This window comes from Bubalus bubalis, chromosome 24 (genome assembly GCF_019923935.1).
Source record: "Bubalus bubalis isolate 160015118507 breed Murrah chromosome 24, NDDB_SH_1, whole genome shotgun sequence".
Taxonomy (NCBI): Eukaryota; Metazoa; Chordata; class Mammalia; order Artiodactyla; family Bovidae; genus Bubalus; species Bubalus bubalis.
In genome coordinates, this window is record NC_059180.1 from 7,808,933 (window position 1) to 7,833,460 (window position 24,528).

The 24,528-nt window shown below is 51.7% G+C and overlaps 1 protein-coding gene across 4 annotated transcripts in view; it reads right to left on the minus strand.

Annotated features, from left to right (window-relative positions):
- DTX2 (deltex E3 ubiquitin ligase 2) overlaps window positions 1–19,308 on the minus strand; it is a 36,258-nt gene extending 16,950 nt beyond the window's left edge. Inside the window, exons 1-4 of one of the 4 annotated variants that reach the window (XM_044936350.2) lie at window positions 19,171–19,287; window positions 17,860–18,023; window positions 5,387–5,741; window positions 2,492–3,128 (exon numbers count right to left, since the gene is read on the minus strand). In XM_044936350.2, the coding sequence (XP_044792285.2) occupies window positions 2,492–3,128; window positions 5,387–5,654 (905 nt within the window). In that variant the 5' untranslated portion in view covers window positions 5,655–5,741; window positions 17,860–18,023; window positions 19,171–19,287. Of the gene's footprint in view, window positions 1–2,491; window positions 3,129–5,386; window positions 5,742–16,308; window positions 16,654–17,859; window positions 18,024–19,170 lie in introns of those variants that run through there. The other 3 variants (XM_006057135.4, XM_044936349.2, XM_044936351.2) reach the window with 3 other exon arrangements.
- Between the last annotated feature and the right edge of the window lie 5,220 nt (window positions 19,309–24,528).

Here is a 24,528-nt window from a genome sequence, read left to right on the forward strand (position 1 = left end):
ACTTCAGCTGCCAGGAAATTTACTTAAACCCGGCGGCTCAGTGACAAAGTACGTGTCTTCCCGATAGATTACTCACTCAGAGAAAGGCTCCTGGGGCAAGAGGCGGGTCCATCAGCTGAGGCTTTACCCAGATTGAGCAGGAAGGGATTTGAAACTACATGGGTTCCAAAAAAAGAACCCACAGGGGCTCCACAAACTTTCATTTCGCTCACTCACAGGTCCTTCCCAGGGGCTACCAGTAAATGCTGCTGGTTCCCAGGTTTCCCCAGTCCGTGGCGCTGCCCACCCCATCACCTTCCCCTCCTCACACCTGGTAACTTTCACCTGATGCTGCTGATGTTCGCTTGGCCTGGAGAAACTACACCACAGCCGCTAGAGAACTGAGGTGCCAAGTGTTTTCAAATCCTCCCAGCCCAGCTGGGTGAAGAGGTCAGGGATTAATTAGACCCCCTCTGGCTCTACAACAGCCGTTCGAGATGGCTGACTATAGACGGCCGCACAACGAGTTAGACGCGGGAAGACTGACCCCTGCCAGTGAAAGACGCCCCTCCCCGCTCCTGAAGAGATGGTCCAAGAGGTCAAGGTGAACCCCCCGTCAGGAGGCAGGCCCCTCCGACCCTGCTTCACCTACCAGAGCTGGCTGGCGCAGTTCCCACCTGGTTTACAAGGCAGGGTGGCAAGGCAAGCAGCAACACGCACGACCAAGCAGCAGAGGTGAGGCTACCTGGCCCCGCAGCCTTCCCTTCTGGAACCTGCCTGGACGGGGCCCTCAGGCTGGGGAGGGGAGACTCCAGAGAAATCTCAGGGGAAACCAATGGGAGCCCCGTGCCAGAAGAAAGCAACAAAGCCCAAGTGGTCGCCTGGCTCCTCCCAGAATCCCAGCTCTAGAACCTTTGAGAAACCTGCCTCAGTTAACACGTCAGCACACAAGCCCCAGGAGGCTGGGCAAAGCTGACCGAGTCGTAAAAGCGGCTTCACCCTTACTGATAACCCTTCTGGGCTGGCAGACATGACGTGTTTTTCTCTAAAATAGACTGACCCACGTACTGGAAGAGGCCTCGCAGGGCACTGGGAGGGACTGGGTTGGCACTGAGCCCAGCATGCTTATGTCTCTGTGGAAGGCCCAAGCCTTACCCATGCTTCCAATTCCCAGAAAGACCTCAGACCCACGAGCCCCAGCTTCAGAAAGGAAAAGACATGCAGGAAGACACCAGGACCCAGTGGGCCCGCCTTCTTCTCTGCAGCGCCAGCCTCTGCACGCACCCATCAGGACGTCCTGTCTTTCTCTCACTCTGACTTTCAGATGGCTTCCAGAGCTCCACGTGCCCCACGCGGCCCGCAAGGGGCCTGGGTTTGAGCCCAGCTCTGCCACGTCCTGGCTGTGCTGCCAACCCCGCCAGCCTCAACATGCTCCCCTGGAATCTGGGGACACCACCTACCACAGGCCGTTGGGAGGATGTGGGAAAACCGAGCCTGGCTGTAACGGGCGCTTGGAGAGCGAAGCTGTCATTGTCTTACCGAAGCCGGATGGGCCCTCTGGAGAAAACACTAGAGGCCCCAGAAGATGCCAAGGAGGTCTCACACTGGGAAGCTTCAGCCCTCCTTGTGGTCAGGAGGGCTGGGATGGGTGAGCGAGGTGGCACCAAGATGCTGACTTTCCGGGGAACGGGGCAGCCACAGGTCCCCACGTCCAGTCACCGCCTGCTGAGGTCACCCTCGCTCAGAAATCTGCCCCCATCCCGGCCACCACTGTGAATCCTCAAAACATTCTGCAGGCCCCAGACTCTCAATAATGATCAACGCCAAGGCCCCTTGTCAGGGACAGGTGTCTGAGCACCCCAGAAGCATCCACCACTGGCCACTCCAGGGTTTTCCCTAGCTTAGACGGGGCCCATTTCCTCACTTTCTCGGGGTGCCCTAGGGACCCGACTGTACCCCAGGGACCAGCACAGCAGCTAGCCTACATCACCTGCTGCCGCCCCCACATGCTCAGCGTTTTGCTCTTTCCTCGACCAACTGTTAAACTCCAAAACTGGGCTCCAGTCTTCCCCTGGACGAGACCGTGGGCTCGGGGAGAGGACTGGACCTTCTGTGTTTGTGATTTCAGGGCCGGGCACACAGCAGGCATCAGTGAAATGTCCTCATGTACCCAGCAGTGGGCACACACGCACAGCCAAATAATCGAACTGCTCAGAGAGCCCAATTCTCCTGAGCCAATGAACGGATCACTGGGTTTTTAACCCACGTGGCAACTACCAGCACTCACGTGCCAGAGTCGTGGAGGTCAGTGGGACGCAAGGCTGTGGATGGCCGTGGTCCCTTGGCACCATGTTGACGCATGCAAAGGACATGACGAAGTAGTGGGGCAGGAGGAGGCAGGTGCCAGGTCTTCATGGCACAGGGGGAGCCTTCTCAGCTAAATAAGGGCGGAAACCCAAGGCCCTGACAAGGCGCACGGCTGGACATAACAGCTGTCAGGAATGCAAGATACCTGGCTGCGCCGGTGGTGGACGGTCCTGAGGGCTGGTGCTGTGACGCCAGGTGGGAGAGGCTGGAGCGGCAGAGGGGCGCGCTCCCCAGGGAGGGCGGCGCCCCGGCCCAGGGGTTGGTGGTGTTCAGCCTGGGCGCAGACCTGGCCCCGGAGAGGGAGGGCTTGTTGTACGGAGCAAAGGCCTGGTGGGTCCCCCAAACAATGGCGGTCCTGTGGGGGGGCTGGGGGACGGGGTAGGCGGGGAGGTTGGTCATGGAGTGGCGGTAGCGGCCTGACACGGGGCCAGTGGTACCACCGCTGAGGCACTGATGGCAGGAGCAGGCCAGCCCCGTGTGGCCCGGCGGGGCGATGACGGTGGTCACCGGGTACGGGGGCCCCGCCTGGCGCCGCACGCTCCGGCAGAAGCTGGAAGTCTTGTTGGTCTGCGTGTGGGTGGCGTAGTTGACGGTGTAGTTGTACCCCAGGGGTGCCAAGTCCACGAGCTGGTTGCCCCGGGCCACCTGCTGCTCCAGGTAGTCGCAGACGCTGGCCTCGTAGGCCGTCCAGGAGTTGTCGTCACCCAGCCACTCCCAGACGACGCCCCGGCCGGGGGCCGAGTGCTGCGGGAACAGGTGCCTCCGCACGGCCCGCATGGTGCCTGTGTTAGAGGGAGGGACGCACGTCAACAGCTTATCTGCCGGCCCCTCACCACCGTCAAACCAGGGGTTTAAAATCCTCTTGGTTCCCTACAACCAACGTAAGATAATGTGGTCACAGTCTATACACATGGGTCGTGCTGCTGTCTGACCTAAAGGCTGACACTGAGGACTCTCTCCAAACCTGGGACGAAAGGCAGAGTGCACTCTCTGTGCAAAGACACTGCGGGCCAAAGGCACAGGGGGACCGGCCTTTCTCAGCTGGACTAGGGGACGCTGGACGCTGGGGTCAAAGACCAGCTGTGGCTCAGACCCGACAAGGCCTCTCAAAACATTCCTAATGATGAAACCTGTGTGGGCTGACCAAAGACACTGAAACAAAATGTCTGAAGAAGATGAAGCCATCTGTAATCCAAGCACCGAGAGGAAAGCACGCTTCGTATACTGCGATACATTCCTGCCCGTCCAGTCTTCTAAGCACGTACGTTTAGGTGCAGCTGAGAATCACAGCGAAAACCTTTCCTGTTTCCATGTACTACACTGTAGGTAATTCTTAGGTCTCTAAGACTCTGTGAAACTCATTAACTTTTTTTGTTTGTTTTTTGTTTTTGGCCCCACGGCATGTGGGATCTTAGTTCTCCCACCAGGGATGAAACCTGTGACCCCTTGCAAAGTGGAAGTGCAGAGTCTTAACCACTGGACAGCCAGAGAAGTCCCAGAAACTCATTAACTTTTACAGACTTTTCTTACGTGGATGTACCTGGATTCCCTTGGACTTCTCAGGTAGCAACTATTAGGAAACACCTGTGATTACCTTATATGAATAAACCAAATTGCATGAGTACGGAAAGGAGAAAGGAAAGAATCGATTTGGGCCATGCTTCCAACAGTACTTGCCGAAAGATGATCACTGCGATTACCCTCTACCTGGTCTCCTGACCTCAGCAGTCAGAGCGATACGTTTAACCCCCAAATCAGATGATGTCACTCTTCTGCCCATATCCTCCCGGGCCTCCTCCTTTTAGAAGAAAAGCTGAGGTCCCTTCAAGGGACAGAAAAGACCCGCATGAGCTGCCCCTCCCCCTGGCCTGTGCCTGGCCCTTCCTGGTGACCAGGCCACGCAAGCTCTAACTTCAGAATAACCTCTCCCTACACTTTACACACCCTCATAAACACTCACTGACCCAACCATACATGGGTCACAAATTATTCATCTTGCTCACTGTCTTTCTTGGTGACTGTAAATGTCACGAGGGCCGGGACTTTTATCTGTATCCACTGCCTGGAAGCCTGAGTCCTCACACCCTCAAGGAGGCTGCTATGGGATCAGAGCTGGATTCTTCAGGCTGGGCACCAGTGCCTTTGGGGCCAACAGTTCCTTGTCAGGGGGCCAGTCCTGTATGCTGTAGGATGTTTATTTGGTAGCATCCAGGCCTCTACCCACTAGATGCCAGTAGCACCCACCCCACAGTCCTGACTGTCAAAAACGTCCCCACACGTTGCCCAGTATACCAGGAGACAAAGTCACCCTCGGCTGAGAACCACTGATTTAGAGGGACAGGCAGAGCTCTGGGAAGAAGCTGGCGGCCCCACTCTCGGTAACACTGATCACTGCTGCTTCAGCTGCTCGGTTGCTTCAGTTGTGTCCAACTCTTTGCAACCCCATGGACTGCAGCCCGCTGGGCTCCTCTGTTCATAGAATTCTCCACCAAGGACACTGGAGTGGGTTGCCATGCCCTCCTCCCGGGAATCTTCCCAACCCAGGGATTGAACCCAGGTCTCCTGCATTGCAGGTGGACTCTTTACCACTGAGCCACCGGGGAAGCCCATACTATTAATATACACGTAGGAAAGAAAGAAACATGAGTGCACAGAAACGTGAAGTAACCCGCCCAGGTGACACGACTGTCCTTCAGGAGCCAGAACTCATCACCAGGCCCTCTCCCTAGCATGGTGTGCCACCCCCACGCTGGCTGGCCTGCTGCTTGCTAGGCCTTCCTATCTCTACAGGCAGTTCTGCTTTGGGAGATGAGGGGAAGGGGCTGGGACGGCCTCTGTGCTATGTTCAAGGCACCCTGCACCACAAAGCGGCACCTCACACACTGTGCGGTGCCCGCTACCACTCAGCGTCCGCCTCCCGACCCTGTGCGTTTCAGAGGCAGGATGGCGCTGAGAGTCAACTCTGTGACCCGAACACAGAGCACAATGCCTGGCCCGAAGGAGGCACCTAGACACACGCTAGAGGCAGGAAGGGCCTTACCAGTGTCCTGGCGGAACTGCGTCCAGCTGGGGAGGTCAATGATGTAAGGAGCCAGCGAGGGGTCGGCTTGGCCTAAGGGGATGCTGTGGGCCAGGCTCCCCAGTCCGAAGCGCTGGCCCTTCTGCTGCACAAACTGCTGCTCGATGTAGCTGCAGACGGCGGCGCTGTAGGGGTGCCAGGTGCCCAGCCCGTCCTGCCATTCCCACACGGCCACTGCCACCGGGCTGGTGTACACCTGAGCCAGGGAAGGGCTTGGGGCCATGGCCATCTTCCCCAGGACTCCCTGACTTCCCCAACGGCTTCAGACCACGCTGGGCTGGAGTCTCGGGTTCATTGCCCGGTGCTGCCAGGAGACCTGTAAACCAGACAGACAAGCGGTTACCCACACACACGGTGGCACTGCCCGAGTCGGTCTGGGTGCAGGGAAAAGCTCATGCTTTTCCAGTCACTTTTTCCACTAATACCTTAAAAGCTTCATGAACCAAATACCTCACCCTGTCTCTCTGCTCAGGCAGCCAGTAAGAATCCAGCGTCAGTCAAGCAGTGCTCTTATCTCTACAGACGTCCGGGAAGACAGTGACTGAATTCTCGGTGCTAACTATCAGCCCTGCTTCTGTCCTTTTACCAAAACTTTCCCTCTGGCCCAGCTACTAAGTGTATCTTTTGACAGCGTATTTTCATGAGTCGCCTCAAATCCTTCGTGGACAGGGGCCATGAGGACGCTTTATACCTGTGTGGGGATGCCATGGTTCCCCAAGTTGGTTTGTTAAGACGCAAAACAATACCTGCTGTGTTACAGATTAGAAAAAAACCAAAACAGAGTCTCAGAAAGGACCAGGGGCTCAAGGGCAGCCCGGGGTCAATGGCAGAGCAGGGACTCAAAGCTGGGGTGGGTACCAGCCCACCCAGGCCTCCAGGCCCCCTGGGCTCCCGCACCATTAACCGTGGAGCCCGAGATGGACATCCAAATCCCTGGGTGCTGAGCTCCTCCCTCTCCGGCCTCTCTGAGCCCCGCTCCCGGGTCCCGGGCCTCGCCGACCAGCGGCCAGGTCCAGAGACTTTACACTCATCTCCCGAGGCCTCCTCCCAGTCACCCCCGCCTAGTTGCATCATTCGGGGTTTTCCCAGGCCACCCGTCGCATGAACTTCTCCTCCACGGCACCATGGAACATATACAGCGGTGATGGTGGTATCCTCCTCAGACGGCAGACACCCCGCAAGTCGGCCTTGTCGACCGCCCCATCACCAGCCCCAGCACAGGCCATGTCATGCAGCATGAGTGTGACAGGGATTAGCTCCGAGCACGGCTGAATTCAGGAGCAGATGACGATTCCAGTGCCTGCAAGTGTCTGAAGGACGGGGGGCTGTGGACTCACACGGTGGCAGTGCCCAGAGCACCAGCTCCAGGGGTGCGAGGGGAACAGGGCTGATGTTCAGTGACAAACACCAGAGGGACTCGCCTCAGTTAAGTGGAACAGACTGTCAAGGCGGTATTTCTCCCACTTTATGGACAGGAAACTAAAGCTCCAAGAAGTCAAGGCATTACTGAAGGCCACACATATGGTGCTGAGTGACAGCACAGAGTGCAAACCCAGGTCAACCTGAGCTAATGCCCTTCCCTCAGTGGGGAAGGCTCAGTATGGGCTCTACCTCGAGCTCCGCTTTCAGGCCCTGCTTAGGGAGGAGAGAAGCGGGCAAGAGGGGGAGGGAAAGAGGAGCCTGCGTCTCATGCCGTGAGCACCCTCAGCTGTGACGTCCACGGAGGGCCCTGGTGCCAAGAGGGTCCCAGTTACGGCATCTGCTCCGGTTCCCACCCAACCCCCTTAAGCACAGGCATCGAATTTTGTTCCCACTCTGCAGACGAGGAAACTGAGGCCCTGGAAGTTTCAGAAACTTGCTTACATGGCCACTAATGAGGCTGGGACCCTGGGCTTTTGCTGCTGTCCCCGAGATTGCACGCCAGCAGGGTTTCCGTGAGAAGGCTGAGACCATCTGCCCCATGAGAAAGGCAGACCTGGAGCAGGACGTGAAAAGGAAGGGGCATGGGCTCTGGCGTCCACACACCGCTTACTGTGCTCCACTCGCTGTGTCTTCTGATGAAGGTGGCCCGGCCCTGCCAGCCTGACTTCACGTGGACACAGCCACATCACCCTCTACTCTAAGTGCACTTCTCAGGGACTCAGACGGACAGGTGTGCTAAGGCACCCAGCAGATATCAGCAGGCCTGGGCCTCCCTCCCTTTCCCTGCCCCCTCCACCCCACCCCTGCCTACCCCTCGAGTCTGGGGGAGGAGCGGTGGCCCAGGGCGGCTCCGTGCTACCTGAGAGCACAGGCAGTGAGTCAGGCCAGAGATAACTCTGAGCACACCTGGGGGAGCCAGGCCCGCCCCTGAGCTGCAACCACTTCAACAAAACCACACCTCCCACCCTGGAGAACCAGATCAGGGATGCCCTTGAGATGGCTGGAGGGTTTATTAGCTTAGCACCTGCAATTAGAGGTCCCTGGAACAACACCCAGGTACAAATCACAGGACTGGTTTCGGGGCCAATTACTCCTGAGCCCAGACTTTCCCCCGGCACCTCCTGACAGGCATCACTCATTTCTCAGCCAGAGGGGGAGCCTCCCAGTTACCAGCACACGCGGTATGCTCCAGCATGTCCACACATCCCCAGGTGAACCGACTTGGAGAAGTCTGCCAAACAGCCTGAGAACTCCGCTCAAGAACCTCAGCTAGAGCTGCAGACCGCAGGCACACCACAGTCCAGGCTGGCAGGGTCCTGGAGACCCAGAGATGAGAAAGACCCAGCACACAGCCCCTCCATGACCGGCCACTGTCCCCACTAATACAAGGCCTGCACTTTTTGTCCAGCTGTATCAAATCCCAGCAAGTGCCAAAACATCTGGAGCCGTTTCCCACCTCCCAGCCGTGGACCCTGCTGCCCGTGGCCCAAGTCCCATCCTCTCCGCATCTGAGCCCCCAGCAAACTTGCCCATCTTTCCAGACTCAGCCGGAGCCCTCTTCCGAGCCCTCTGACCAGGTGCTTGCCAGAAAATGCTGACTGCACCCTCCTGTGCGTCCTCACCACATATCCCGCTTATCTGAACCGGACCACACTGATTGGTTTCAGCGTCTGTCCCCCCTCCCACAGCCTCCTAACGGGAACTCCCTGAGGGCAGAGCCAAGGCTGACCCAAAGCTGGAGCTGCAGTTCGTCAAACACCCCAAATCCCAGAGGGGCTGAAACCCTCACAAGGGAGGAGCGCCTTTCACTCCAGGGGCCTGGGGCAGGCCCAGGATGCCCACTGCTGCTCCCCTCAAAGGCAGCAATTACGCACACGCAGCAGCCAGTCAAGGCACCCATTCTCTGCTACAGCCTCAACCACCCCCAAGCTGCAGTTCAGAAACCTAATTTGTTCTGACTCTTAATGATGGGGCTATTTAGGGTGCTCTTAATTATGAAAACTATTATTCTAATTGGCCATGGGAAAAAAGCCTCAGTCTGGGGGCCACCTAAATACTTTACAATAATGGAATAAGGGAATTCTGAAATAAATTATGGTACATCCCAATGATGGAATGTGAGTCTTTAAAAGGCTTTCATACCTAGGATAATTCTCCTGACAAATTAAAAACACAGGGTATGTAACCACACACACTATGCTCTCAGGTAGGCAGGTGCACCATTTACTGAACGTCTACTATGAGGCAGGCACTCTGCCCAGTGCTCCTGTCATCCTGCTCTCTCAACCCTCAATCGCCCCTGAAGGTAGAAATTATCCCCATTTTACAGACGCAGGAACTGAGGCCAAAAGAAATAAAAAATTTATTCAAGGTCAGGTGGCCGGTCTGTGACACCATGAAGCCCATGTTATTTCTACCTTATATAAGCCAATTTTTAAAAGGCTGGAAGGAACAACTCTTGACATGTTACTAGGGGCGATGGAGTTAAGTATGGGATATATGTTCTTTACTTTTCTCTATACTGGCAGATGTTCTACAATGATCATATTACTTATGATGATCGGACCAAAATTATCTTTAAAAAATGTATTAACAACTTGACCACAAGAAAAACCATCCTGCATTCCCTTGCATTCTTCCCTCAGATTTAGCCACAACCAACGCAAAAAAGCAAAATGGCTGTCTGGGGAGGCCTTACAAATAGCTGTGAAAAGAAGAGAAGCAAAAAGCAAAGGAGAAAAGGAAAGATATAAACATCTGAATGCAGAGTTCCAAAGAATAGCAAGAAGAGATAAGAAAGCCTTCTTCAGTGATCAATGCAAAGAAACAGAGGAAAACAACAGAATGGGAAAGACTAGGGATCTCTTCAAGAAAATCAGAGATACCAAAGGAACATTTCATGCAAAGATGAGCTCAATAAAGGACAGAAATGGGATGGACCTAACAGAAGCAGAAGATATTAAGAAGAGATGGGGCAAGAATACACAGAAGAACTGTACAAAAAAGATCTTCACGACCCAGATAATCACGATGGTGTGATCACTGACCTAGAGCCAGACATCCTGGAATGTGAAGTCAAGTGGGCCTTAGAAAGCATCACTACGAACAAAGCTAGTGGAGGTGATGGAATTCCAGTTGAGCTATTTCAAATCCTGAAAGATGAAGCTGTGAAAGTGCTGCACTCAATATGCCAGCAAATTTGGAAAACTCAGCAGTGGCCACAGGACTGGAAAAGGTCAGTTTTCATTCCAATCCCAAAGAAAGGCAATGCCAAAGAATGCTCAAACTACCGCACAATTGCACTCATCTCACACGCTAGGAAAGTAATGCTCAAAATTCTCCAAGCCAGGCTTCAGCAATATGTGAACCGTGAACTTCCTGATGTTCAAGCTGGTTTTCGAAAAGGCAGAGGAACCAGAGATCAAATTGCCAACATCCACTGGATCATGGAAAAAGCAAGAGAGTTCCAGAAAAACATCTATTTCTGCTTTATTGCCTATGCCAAAGCCTTTGACTGTGTGGATCACAATAAACTGTGGAAAATTCTGAAAGAGATGGGAATACCAGACCACCTGATCTGCCTCTTGAGAAATATTTATGCAGGTCAGGAAGCAACAGTTAGAACTGGACATGGAACAACAGACTGGTTCCAAATAGGAAAAGGAGTACATCAAGGCTGTATATTGTCACCCTGCTTATTTAACTTATATGCAGAGTACATCATGAGAAACGCTGGACTGGAAGAAACACAGGCTGGAATCAAGACTGCCGGGAGAAATATCAATAACCTCAGATATGCAGATGACACCACCCTTATGGCAGAAAGTGAAGAGGAACTCAAAAGCCTCTTGATGAAAGTGAAAGTGGAGAGTGAAAAAGTTGGCTTAAAGCTCAACATTCAGAAAACGAAGATCATGGCATCCGGTCCCACCACTTCATGGGATATAGATGGGGAAACAGCGGAAACAGTGTCAGACTTTATTTTTCTGGGCTCCAAAATCACTGCAGATGGTGACTGCAGCCATGAAATTAAAAGACACTTACTCCTTGGAAGGAAAGTTATGACCAACCTAGATAGCATATTCAAAAGCAGAGACATTACTTTGCCAACAAAGGTCCGTCTAGTCAAGGCTATGGTTTTTCCTGTGGTCATGTATGGATGTGAGAGTTGGACTGTGAAGAAGGCTGAGCGCCGCAGAATTGATGCTTTTGAACTGTGGTGTTGGAGAAGACTCTTGAGAGTCCCTTGGACTGCAAGGAGATCCAACCAGTCCATTCTGAAGGAGATCAGCCCTGGGATTTCTTTGGAAGGAATGATGCTGAAGCTGAAACTCCAGTACTTTGGCCACCTCATGCGAAGAGTTGACTCACTGGAAAAGACTCTGATGCTCGGAGGGATTGGGGGCAAGAGGAGAAGGGGACGACAGAGGATGAGATGGCTGGATGGCATCACTGACTCAATGGACCTGAGTCTGAGTGAACTCCGGGAGTTGGTGAGGGACAGGGAGGCCTGGCGTGCTGCGATTCATGGGGTCGCAAAGAGTTGGACATGACTGAGCGACTGATCTGATCTCTGAACCCCTTCCTGGCCCCTGGTCCCAAGGCACAGCAGGACCCTGCTGTTCTACCAGAGAGGTGTTTGACACAAAAGAGTTACGTGTGTCTGAGAGTCTTTCTATTCCAAGGGGATTTAGGAAAACTTTAGAACAAGATCTGAGCTGACACAGGAATCTGAGTGAAACACATCCCGCCTAATTGTGGGCCTCCAAGTCGGGGAGCCACACAAGCGGATCCCCTTACAGTTGAGGCCTCCAGGAAGAAGGCCCTGAACGTGGTTTTAAACTGGTGCCCAGACTGAGGGATTGTCAATGTGCCAACATGTGAGGACCCATTTCCTCCCCCTTGAGTCCCACTGAAATACGAAGCGGCCTGTCCCAAGCCTGAGCGGGCAGTTCACCCCAGGGTCCACATGCAATGATCCTGGGACAGTCACAGCCCCTCTCCTGGGCTCAACTGCTCAGGGGGTTGGATGGGTTTTCGAGCCTCTTATGAACAGCAGAACCCCTTCCCAAATGTGACCGTACGTCTCCCATCAATAACACAAGATGTAAAAACGTGGGGTGCTCTGCCACAGAGGGTACCCTCTACTTCCGACTCCGAGAGGCCCAGGAAGCCGCTGTGCAGGACAGAGGCGTCTGAGGGGCACGGGCTGGAGACCAGTGAGGCTGGGTGACCTTAAGCCCTATTTTCTAAGCTGCCTCTCTTTCGGGTGCTTTCCCAGAAGCACGGGCCTGCAACTCCACACCCCACCAGCTGACACAGTAAGCATGACCAGTAACCAGAGCATGACCTTGAAAGACTTGTTATGGGCAGCTGGCCACCCGGGCACTGTCAGAAAGCATTCCCGTGGACCTGGGAAAGTTGAATCCTGTGCAAAGACATATCAAAGAAATGTTCTACTTTGCTAGACGTGTTGTTTTTAACACAATGGAGTATTATTTTTCTGTCTCTCAAAGTCATAAAAATAACTTAATTTCAATACACAGTCCCACAAGAGTACACTGAGAAGTCACACTGCTGGGAGGGATAAAGCCCTTCCAGAAAACAGTCTGGTAATATGTATCAAGAGGTTTAAAAATGTTCACTCAGGGGACTTCCCTGGCGATCCAGTGGTTAAGACTCCATGGTTCCACTGTAGAGGGCACAAGTTCAATCCCTGGTCAGGAAACTAAGATCCTGCATGCCCCATGGTGAGGCCATCACTTGCTTTGACCCAATCATTAAGAAATCTATCTAAGGAGATTAGAGGAAAATGTCAACATAAAGCTATTCCCCACAGCACTACTTTAACTTGGTAAAGAGAAGCAGAGAGAAAACTCAGTAGAAATGTACCCAAATGCTAACAACAGCTGCCTTTGAGTGGAGAAACTGTAGGAGACCTTTTGTTTAACTTCTGAACTTTTCCCATTTTTTTAAAATCGGAAAGTTTTACTTCTGTTATCAGAAACAAACCTCAACAATGCCCACAACTTTCAAAAGATCGTAAATAGGAACCAAACCCCCCACCGCTGTTAACCTACCATCCTGACTGTAGACAGCCACTCCCGTCCCATTGGGGTTTCATTAACAGGCCTGTCAAAGCACCATGGTGCCTCCTTGCCGAGAGACACACGCCCCACCCCTGAGTTCCCAGAAAGTGCAAAAAACACACCATCCAAGGACCTGGATTATTACAACAGGAGCGCTGCAAAGTAGGGCTTTGGTTTAGACAAGGGATGGCTCCATCAAGCTCCACTCAGACCTTACTAGGCTTCTGAAGGATGGAAGGACTAACACTTGAGTTGTCCCTTGCACGCTGGGGCTGCAAGATGAGAAATGACAACTCCTCTCCTGGCTGGTGCCTGTCTGGGGCCTCCAAAGGCAGGTCTGAGCAGAAAGCCACACAGTATCCAGGGGGTGGGCCCCGGTGACCGACAGCTGCTCCATGGACAACCTCCTCCACCAGCACCAAGAACCCGCTGCCCCTTCTTTGGCCAGGAGCAAACTGACCACCCACAGGTCATCAGAGGGCTGAGCCCTGGTTCCCAGGCCACCCTGAGGCCAGAATGTGGGAGCCGAGGAAGCAGCGGCAGGCACAGTGGCCAGCAACAAGAGCTTACTATGTATTACCAGGCCAGTGCTGGCTAAGTATCTTCTGAGTGTTCTCACTTAATCTTTACAATACAGGGCAGGGTATTATCTCTGCTTTATAAAAGAGAAAACTGAGGCAAAAGATAAGCAAGTTGCCTGAGAAGTCACAGGTATGTGCTGTGCTGTGTTCAGGAGCTCAGTCGCGTCCAACTCTTTGTGACCCCATGGACTGCAGCCCACAAAGCTCCTCCATCCATGGGGATTCTCCAGGCAAGAATACTGGACTGGGTTGCCATGCCCTCCTCCAGGGGATCTTCCCAACCCAGTGATCGATCCCAGGTCTCCCGCATTGCAGGTGGATTCTTTACATCTGAGCCAAAAGGGAAGCCCAAGAATACTAGAGTGGGTAGCTGATCCCTTCGCCAGGGGAACTTCCCAACTCAGGAATTGAATCAGGGTCTCCTGCATTGCAGTAGGATTCTTTACCAGCTGAGCTATGGGGGAAACCCACAGATTTCCCACATCAGTTTGCAGAGGGAGAAGTTGATGTGGGCACATCAGCCTGCCAGATGTGTCTGCTCAGCCTACTACAGTTTGTAAATCTTACAGATTGAGCTAATGTTTTAAAATTAGGATAAATCAGTCAATCAATCCAGATTTCCAGCTTCTCTTGAAAAGCAGAAAACCTGGCAATGTTTGCAGGCCTGACCCAGATTCATTATCCAGCCAGCGACAACGAGCTGCGCCACTGTGGTGGCCGGTTCCGCTCTCGAGGTTACCAGATACCATGACTCCCCAGCGCGAGGTCAGCAAACCTTTTCTGTAAAGGGCCAGAAGGTACCTATTGTAGGCTTGGCAGAACATAGGGTGTCTGCCGCAACTACTCAACTCTGCAGTGTGAAAACAGTAATGGGCCACGTGTAAACTAACTCGTGTGGCTGTGTCCCAATAAAACTTTATTTACAAAAACAGGCTGTAGGCTGACTTGGCCCGTGAGCTACGGTTTGCCAGCCAAGCTGTGCTCTCACTGTCCGGATAGTTGAGAAGTACTTCTCGGAACCCGTTTCTCTTTTAAACACTGGGAGAGTGCTTATGGCTCTGGCGAGCCTCCCCTGCGGCACACCTGCGCTTGGCAGACACATCGGGCTTCGCCCAACACCTGAGGGTGAAACACAGCACCCGAGAGCACGACAGGCGGCGTGCAGCCTGGGCCCCCTGGGAAAGCCCAACTGCTCCCCAGAGCCACGCCTTTCCTGCGTCGGGCAATCAGGCCCTGTCTGCCTCTCCTCTCTGCACTCCCCCGTGACTCTCTTATCTGTTCCCACGGCTTCAATAATCCCACGCACATTGATCGTCCAGATCTTTCTTCAGATACCCTGCCCGCATCCCTGGTCCAGCCATCAGCAACCCCAGGGACAGCCCAGAACTGATCAGGCTGTTTCATGCCCACGCCTCTCCCACCCACAGTGTCCACTCTACCTGTCCATTCACTCATCTCTTAATTCCCTGTGAAATCTGTCCTATACCCACTCCTGCCCTGCAAGGAAAAGTGGCCACATCTAACCGCCAATGTCCATGTGACATCTGAGTGCAATTATCTACTTGTCCCCTCCAGTGGGGCATGGGCTCCTTACAGGCAAGGATTACGGTTAGGAAAAGATTTTTCAAAGGAGACACAGAACGCTGACTATAAATGAAAAGATACATTTCACAGTGTTAAAATCAAGAATGGTTGTTCAACAAAACGTGCCTTAAAGAAAACAGAAAGTTACAAGCTGGAAAAAGATATGTGCAATAAGCACAAAGGATTAAAATCAAGCATACATAAAAAAACTCTTACAAATCAATTTTTTTTTTAATGCCAAGAACCCCACAGAAAAATTGGCAGAAGATATAATTTACAGAAACACACATGCCAATAAACTCATGTAGAGATGCTTGACATTAGGGTTTGGTGACATAGAAACCATGATCCCAAAGATCCCATTTTATATCCATTCCATTGGCAAAAAAAAACAAACAAAAACAGCCTATATCAAGTGTTGGCAAGAGTGTGGAGCAAGTGTGGAAGTGTACGAGGGCAAACTCATACAACCACTTCAGAAAAGAGTCTGCAACAGCTATGGAAGTTGAATATTTATTTACCCTATGATCCAGCAAAACACCAACCCTCAGTTCACACCCAAGAAAACCTTGAGTAGGTGCAACAGGGAACATGTATAGAAGTGTTCAGAACAGCTCTCTCTCAGCAGCAAAAACCTGGAAACAACCAGGCGCCCATCAATGGAAGATCAGATGCAGAAACTGGTTTGTTCACACCATGGACTATTATTCAATATTCAAGACAAATGAACCAAGTGATAGCAATACTACGGACAAATTGTAGCAATATTTTTTTAGGTTCCTTAGGAATACCCAGGTACCATAAAACTAGATAAAAATGAAAGCAAAGGGATAATGGATATCTCAGGATGGGAACGGGCAGAAAGATCAAAAACTGGATATGTATTCTGTCTCAAGATCCTGGCTTTTGTTGTGGATGGATGAAATGCAGGACCTTACAACACTCATTAAAAAAAACTTAGGAAATAAATAAAAGTAGGCCATGTGTGAACAGGTCATCAGTGTGGAGCAACCCAGTTCTCTGTTTATCTGAGGTGAATATTAAAACAAACCCACAGAGGTGACTGTTTAATTCATCTCCGGGTGCTGAGCACAAACCCTGGCACACAACTTCCCGGGCACATGTGGAACGAATGAGGGACGCTTTGTCCATAGCCCCATTCCTGCTGTCTCTTAGGTACCTCCAACATGTCTGAAGTCAAACTCACCTTTCTTGCTTCTCTCTCTTTCCTCCTGGATTCCTTGGCTCTGGCCTGCCCCTCCTCCAGCTTCTCCCCACAGCCCAGCAGCTGCCCTGGCTTGCTCTCGCCTCCTCAGCCCCCACTGTGAGCACCCAGCTGGGACTTGTCAGCCTCTCACCTTGATGAGCACACTCTCCCACCTGGCTTCTCCCACTGTCTCTCCTTCTCACCCACCTCAGAGACAGGGATGAGGCGGAGCTTCCTGGAGTACAGTCCTGCCCCTCTCTCTTCCACACCTCCCTTCGAGGTCTAGAAACAATGTTCACATTCCGTGGCTCACGGTGAAAGTCCATCAGCCTGGTCGCTCCCTAACACTATCTGCCGGCACACCTCCCTTCAGAACCCCTCTTCCGTCTGCACTTCCCCCTCCCCAGCTCCTTCCAGAGAGTTTAAGTGATGACCCGCTACCCCATATACATCCGGTTTCTCCAACTCTGTGCTTCAACTTTACCCGGAACCCCACCCACTTGGCCACCCAGTTAAACACCTCCGGGATGCCGTGATGTGCCCTCTTGCAAGAAAATCCCCTCTCATCAACTTCTACAGCATTGCCTCTGTCCTCTACAGTTCTCTCTGGCCATTCGATCTCTTTGACAAGCCCAGGAACAGCCAGAGCACAAGCTTCCCTGTCTACCTCCCTCTACTAGAAGCTGGCGTGATGTAAGGAAACAGTCACGAGGAGAACGATCCAATCCAATCCATTCCATGCTTTCTAGCCAGGGTGCTCATTTAGCAAGGCCCTTCCTGGAATTCTCCGCTAAAATCCCCCAAGTCTTGACATGACACGCAAAAGCCCCCACACTCAGCCCTCGACCCACCTTTCCAGGTTTCTCAGCCCTGTACCCATCCTGTTGCCCCAGCCACACTGGAGTCACACTTACAGTGACCCAGACACGCCGGGTCTCTTCACAACTTTGCATTTACTGACTCCTCTGCCTGGCTTGTCCCATACTTCCTGGGTCCTACTCCTTCTTCACAATTCACTTTGGCTCTCACGTTCTCGAAGCCTTCTGGACCTTCCCTTCTGGGCAAGGGTGGGGGTGGGGTGGGCTCTGCCTGTGATTACCCACTCCTCCATATGTATCACACCGACAATGCTTTGTTGCTGTCTATGGTTTCTTTACCTTTCCCACTAAATGATGAGCTCCTGGAAGACAGAGCTTTTGTGGCTGGTCACTGCACGCTCAGCACCAAGCAGGGGGCCTGACCAAAAGGAAGCACCCAGTAAAGGTTCAAGTGACCAAGGAAATTAAAATTTTCGATGCAGAAATCCTGACTCGTGTCCTTCATCTCATAATGCATGTGTGAAAACAGAAAGTAGCTTCTAAGACTGGTTAAACAGGAGAAGCTGTTGGCAAGAAGCCACCTGAATTTATCTGAGACAGGAGGCAATCAACAATCCACTCCCAGGGCTCACTTTGATCCTGGGGACCTCAAATTTCCCCCTCCCCAGTCTGCACTTTCTCTACTGAAAACCAGATTGGAAAAGCAGCGACGTGAAGTCCCTGTGGCTCTCACCTTTTCTCTGTGGAGAGCTGGCACAAACCGTGCCTTTTGATGAAGATACCAGATCCTTAGGAGGAATGACTTGTGTGGATTCCCATCTTGATAGAAAACGCAAACAACAAAAATCGGGCAAATCTGAAAGGCTTGCTGACTCAGCGACACAAATTCCAAGGCACCTTTGCCAACAAGGAAGAAGACGATCGGGTTTTAAATTGGGAAACAGCAGTTAGTGAAAACGAATGCACAGATGTTGGGTCTGTGTGCTGTGGCTGGGGACTGGAAACCACCAGATTTATTTTCCAACAGCCTGGGCACAGCAGAAGGTACAGTAGTCTCCCTCTGCCCACTCAATAATCAAGGGGCTAGTTAGGGGAAGAAAAAAAAAAGCCCTTCCACAGAAAGGCCTGAAAGGATTTTGTAAGCCAGTTTGCTTTGTGAGCATCCAAGAAATCAACAAACCACAGAACATAAAAGTTTGCCAAGGTCACACAGTGAATGAACAAGAAGCCTAGCTACAGTTACCCAGATGGTTTAAGTAAAGCCTGATTACCAGAAAGACCACCTTCTAGAACTCTAGACGAGCTACGACAGCACGCAGAAATATTTTGAGTTTCTTAAGCGGCCAAGCGTCTATGCACACAGTATTTCCACGGCTACTGGCACTTAGGGAAGAGGAACCAGTGTGGAGGACAGTAGCTGACTTGAGAAAGGGTAGTTTCTGGGGCAAAGGGGGAGGGAAGTCTTCTAAGTCCTCTTCACAGCGTAAGCTACTGGCACCCCGCAAAAGTGAGCCAGGGTCCCAGAAAAGAGGCACTTCCTGGAAGGCGGACCTTACTTGAGAAGAAGAGAGCGGAGTTAGTTAAGCGAACTCCTCAGAAGTACAGCCCCCGGCTCCAGGGACCCGTCCACCCGGAGGCAGATCCCAGCAGGACCCACACCCTCACTAGGGCAGCCCGGTGGCCCCGCCGCCGCCTCCTCCGGATCCTGTGCGAAAGGGTACTCTCCTCCCGACGGGCCAAACTCTCAGGGTCTGCGCCCCTCCCCTTGCCAGCCCTTCGGCGTTCCCGCTCCCCACCCCGTCCGGTCCTAAAGCTCTGCGGGCGTCTCTCAATGCCCTCAACTCCCGCCCCCGGGGACCTCCACCCGGAGCCCGGTCCCCGCAATCCCCCTGGGACCTCACCCCGGAGCGCCTCTCCAGCCCGGCCCAACCCTCCCTCACGCCCACGCCCGCCCCCTTCCGGTCCCAGCTCAGCTAGGTCTCCCCCGCGTCCCCGGGACCCCAGCCCTAGGCGACGAGCAGGTGGCCCGGGCCGCCCCTCTCACCGAGACTGAAGAGAGCGAGGCAGGCGAGCGGAGGACACCGCCAGGCTCAGACGGCAGCTCCGCTTCGGCCTGGGCACTGCTCCGGCTGTAGCTCCCACTCTAACGAGGAGGCAGCCTGAGTGAAACTCGGCGTCGCAGCTTCCTCGGGTTCCAGTGCGCATGCCCAAGACGCTGGGCCTTCTGGGAAACGTAGTTCCGGCGGGGCAGCAGGGGGGCGGGGCCGAGCCCGAAGCGCACCTGTTCGGTTCAGTTCAGTTCAGTCGCTCAGTTGTGTCCGACTCTTGGCGATCCCATGGACTGCAGCACGCCAGGCTTCCCTGTCCATCACCAACTCCCGGAGTTTACTCAAACTCATGTCCATTGAGTCAGTGATGCCATCCAACATCTCATCCTGTGTCCCCTTCTCCCGCCTTCAATTTTTCCCAGCATCAGGGTCTTTTCAATGAGTCAGCTCTTCGCATCAGGTGGCCAAAGTATTGAAGCTTCAGCTTCAGCATCAGTCCCTCCAATGAATATTCAGGACTGATTTCCTTTAGGATTGACTGGTTTGATCTCCTTGCTGCCCAAGGGACTCTGAAGATTCTTCTCCAACACCACAGCTCCAAAGCATCAATTCTTCAGCGCTCAGCTTTGTTTATGGTCCAATTCTCACATCCATACGTGACTACTGGAAAAACCATAGCTTTGAGTAGACCGACCTTTGTCGGCAAAGTAATGTCTTTCCTTTTTAATATGCTGCCTAGGTTGGTCATAGGTTTTCTTCTAAGAAAAAAAGAGCTTTGTACCTACTTGGGTGCATCCCAGGAGAGCTTCATACCTACTTGGGTGACAAACACTTAAACACACAACTGCAATCTAGTGTGATAAATGTGATAAAGGAGTAAGAGCATAGAAGGGGTGCCTAATTGCAGGAAGAGGGGATGTCAGGAAGACATTGCAAGGGAGGTGACACTAGAATTGGATTTTGAAGCCTGAATAGGGGTTTGTCAAATGGAATACAGGGAAAGATTTGCAAAGGATGAGAGATGAGAAAGTGCCTGATGCATTCAGGAAGCTATGAAATGTTCTGTGTAGCCAAGGCAGAGAATAGGTACATGGACGGGGTGAGGACAGAGAAAATGGATCAGGGTGTGGCAGGATATGGGAAAATGGCTGGGTGAGATTATGAAGGACTCTAAATATCACGCAAGAAATTTAGTCCACTGGAGTCAATGGAAGGATTTAAGCAGGGGAAAGAGAGGCAGCATTGCACTTTAGAAGGATACCCTTGTGGTGGGTGGAGGATTGAGAAAGGAGTGGGGAGACCAGTTTGGAGGCTTAGGCTGTAGTCCAGGTCAAAAGTGATGAGGCTTAAACCAGGCTAATGATTAATATTTTGGATCACAGACTTCCTTTACAAAGCTAAAGAAAATTGTTCCCAGAAAAATGCTCGGATACATTCACACGTATACACACGTACATTTTACATACAGTTCCAGGGGGTTCAGAGTTCTCTGAATCTTGGACTCTAATTGAATATCTTTACATAATCTAATCAAAACTAGTGAAGGATGAAACTGGAGCCTATTATACAGAGTGAAGTAAGCCAGAAAGAAAAACACCAATACAGTATACTAATGCATATATATGGAATTTAGAAAGATGGTAACAATAACCCTGTGTACGAGACAGCAAAAGAGACACTGATGTATAGAACAATCTTATGGACTCTGTGGGAGAGGGAGAGGGTGGGAAGATTTGGGAGAATGGCATTGAAACATGTAAAATATCATGTATGAAACGAGTTGCCAGTCCAGGTTCGATGCACGATACTGGATGCTTGGGGCTGGTGCACTGGGACGACCCAGAGGGATGGAATGGGGAGGGAGGAGGGAGGAGGGTTCAGGATGGGGAACACATGTAAACCTGTGGCGGATTCATTTTGATATTTGGCAAATCTAATACAGTTATGTAAAGTTTAAAAATAAAATAAAATTAAAAAAAAAAAAAAAACAAAACAAAACTAGTGAAGGAAGAGAAGGAGTACCTGCAGCAGGCCTAGTTTCTGGTACCCTAGGGCAGGACCTCTTACCGCCCAGGAGCTGACTTAGAGGACACTGGTCTTGAGCCTAGGAAGGCATTGACGTCAGGGTCTCCCAGTTATGCCCAGAGCCAGCTCTCCATAGAGGAAAGAAGGGTAGCGTTTTACCTGCGATTTATACTAGATGCCTGAAGTGGCTACAGATTAGAATAGGACACGTCCCTTCCCCTCTCAGAGCCTCAGTTACCTGAGCCATAATCATCCACAGGACGTCTAAGGCACCTAGTAGGTGCTGAGCACTGGACATGCGTCACCTCAGTGAATCCTCTCAACGAGATGGATGTTATTCCCTTTTTTTTGGACCTCTCCCCACAGCATGCAGGACTGTGGGGTCCTAGCCACTGGACTGCCAGGGTATTCCCTGAGGAATGCTGACTTCTGAAGAACAGATGAGAGGCAGAAATGTCTGGGGAAGAGGCTGGACTTGGGGACACAGGGTGCGCATGATGGCTTAGATCCAAGACAAGGGTCCCATGAAGGGGGTGCTCAGTGATGGCAGACATTCTGAGAGGCCCAACCTGCTGGTCCCCGGGTGGGGAGCCCATCCCAGAACCCAGGGCTCCTGCTTCCCTATCTGGGGCTCCCTCATTTTTCAGTCAACCGGCTGACATTCAGAAAAGTCCCAAACTTCTGACTTAGCACAGGAAGGCCATTAGTGACCGCACAGCGGTTTCCACTGAGAGACAGGAATTGAAGTCATGGAGGTTAGGAACGCCTGGGAGTACAGGCGGCTCTTCCAAGAGCCATCTTTGTGTTCCACACATGTGAGGGGGGGATTGAGAGGACCGAAGAGGATAAACCCGCACAGGGGGGATGACGCCATCTCCATAAGGATGCCCGTGGCCGCCTGCTCTTTGGAGGACGAGAGCCAACCCGGTGACCTCCGAAAGGTGGGAATAGCAGGTGATAGTCACTTTCTTTGTACTTTTCCTGTAACATTTGAGTGTGTCCCAAAGAATAGTTTCCATTTTTATAACCTGAAAGGAAAGACTATTTTTATTTGGGGAAAAATGAAGAGTTCCGGTTGTGAAAAGAGGCAAAATAGGGCAGCAGCAAGAGGGAGAAGGGGAGACAGGGACTCTGAGTTTTTAGGCAGGAGAAAGTGGGGACAGGGACTCTGAGTTTTTAGGCAGGAGAAAGTGGGGACAGGGACTCTGAGTTTTTAGGCAGGAGAAAGTAAGTGTGCTGTGTCCTGAGGTCACAGCAAGATGTCCCTCGAGAAGCTGGAAATGAGGGAAACTGGATGGACCACTTGCAAACTGAACTTGAAGCCAATACACGCAGCAGAAGGAGGCTGGTTAAATGACCCTGGGATGCTAGGCAGAAAGGATGAGGAAGACTCACAGGTGCTGACGGAACTGGTAGCTGAGATCTGCTGCTGCTGCTGCTGCTGCTAAGTCACTTCAGTCATGTCCGACTCTGTGAGACCCCGTAGATGGAAGCCCACCAGATTCCCCCATCCCTGGGATTCTCCAAGCAAGAATACTGGAGTGGGTTGCCATTTCCTTCTCCAATGCATGAAAGTGAAAAGTGAAAGTGAAGTCGCTCAGTCGTGTCTGACTCTTCTCGACCCCATGGACTGCAGCCTACCAGGCTCCTCTGCCCATGGGATTTTCCAGGCAAGAGTACTGGAGTGGGGTGCCATTGCCTTCTCCGAGCTGAGATCTAGTGTTAAGTAAAAAAGGAGCTCTCAGAGCAGAGGGTTATAGTAGAGTAGGTACTTATTTGTGTGTGTGTGTGTTTATTGGTGTGTAGTTGAGTTACAATATTTTGTTAGCTGCAGGTACACACCAAAGTGAATCAGCTATTCACATACATATATTCATTCTTTTCAGAGTCTTTTCCCATATAGGTCATTACAGAGTATTGAGTTCCCTGTGCTATGCAGTAGGTTATTAGCTATTTATTTTATATATGCTGGTATGTATATGTCAATCCCAACCTCCCAATTTATGCCCCCTTCACCCCTCCCCATATAACCATGTTTGTTTTCTACATCTGTGACTCTATTTTTGTTGTATAAATAAGTTCCTTAGTGCCATTTTTTAGATTCTACATATAAGCTATATCATATATTTGTCTGACCTACCTCACTCAGTATGACAATCTCTGGGTCCATCCATGTTGCAAATGGCATTATTTCATCCTTTTTTGTGGCTGAGTAATATTCAACTGGGCTTTCCTGATGGCTTGGTGGGTAAAGAATCTGCCTGCATTGCAGGAGATGCAAGACATGCCGGTTTGATCCTTCGGTTGGGAAGATCCCCTGGAGGAGAAAATGGCAACCCACTCCAGTAATCTTACCCAAAAAATCCCATGGACAGAGGAGCCTGGCAGGCTACAGTCCAAAGGGCTCCAAAGGATAGGACACAACTGAATGCCTGAGCACAGAGCACACTATTCCACTGTAAGTGGGTACCACATCTTTATCCATTCCTCTGTCAATGAACAGTCAGGTTGCTTCTCTGTCCTGGCTATTGTAAATAGTCTGCAGTGAATACTGGTGTGTGTGTATGTGTGTGTTTAAAATGCACACACAGGCTTGTCAGCAGAGATTTTTCTGTAAGGAAACCTAAGATGTTCCAAGAAGGTAACAGATGAGCTGAAGATTTTTATTTTATTTACTATATATTCGGGCTTCCCTGATAGCTCAGCGGTAAAAAATCTGCCTGTAATGCAGGAGACACAGGAGACACAGGCTCGATCCCTCGGTTAGGAATATCCCCTGGAGATGGAAATGCCAATTTTCAATGCTAATTTTTTCTATCACAAAAATATGAGACTTCCCCCCGACACACGCACACAGTAGGGTAGTTTAGGTATGCCCTGTGGGAGCTGAAACATTCCTGGCAGACGCTCTGTCCTTAATCATCTGCCCAGAAGGAAAGACTTTTTTTCTAATGTCTCAGAGACCGGCATTTGTGCCTCCCACAGACCTTTGAGGGTTCCTAAGCAATGGAGGGGCTTCCCAGGTGGCACTAATGGTAAAGAACCTGCCTGCCAATGCAGGAGACATAAGAGATGCGGGTTCGATCCCTGGGTCAAGAAGATCCCCTGGAGGAAGGCATGGCAACCCACTCCACTATTCTCGCCTGGAGAATCCCATGGACAGAGGAGATTGGCCACAGTCCATGGGGTCGCACAGAGTCAGACACGACCAAAGCAACTCAGCACGCACGCACACAAGCAGCTGAGAATGAGTGAGGTGGCCATAGGTGGGGGAGTGGTGGTGGCCAAAGGAACTTAGATTAAAAAATAAAGTCGGGGTAAGGGGAACT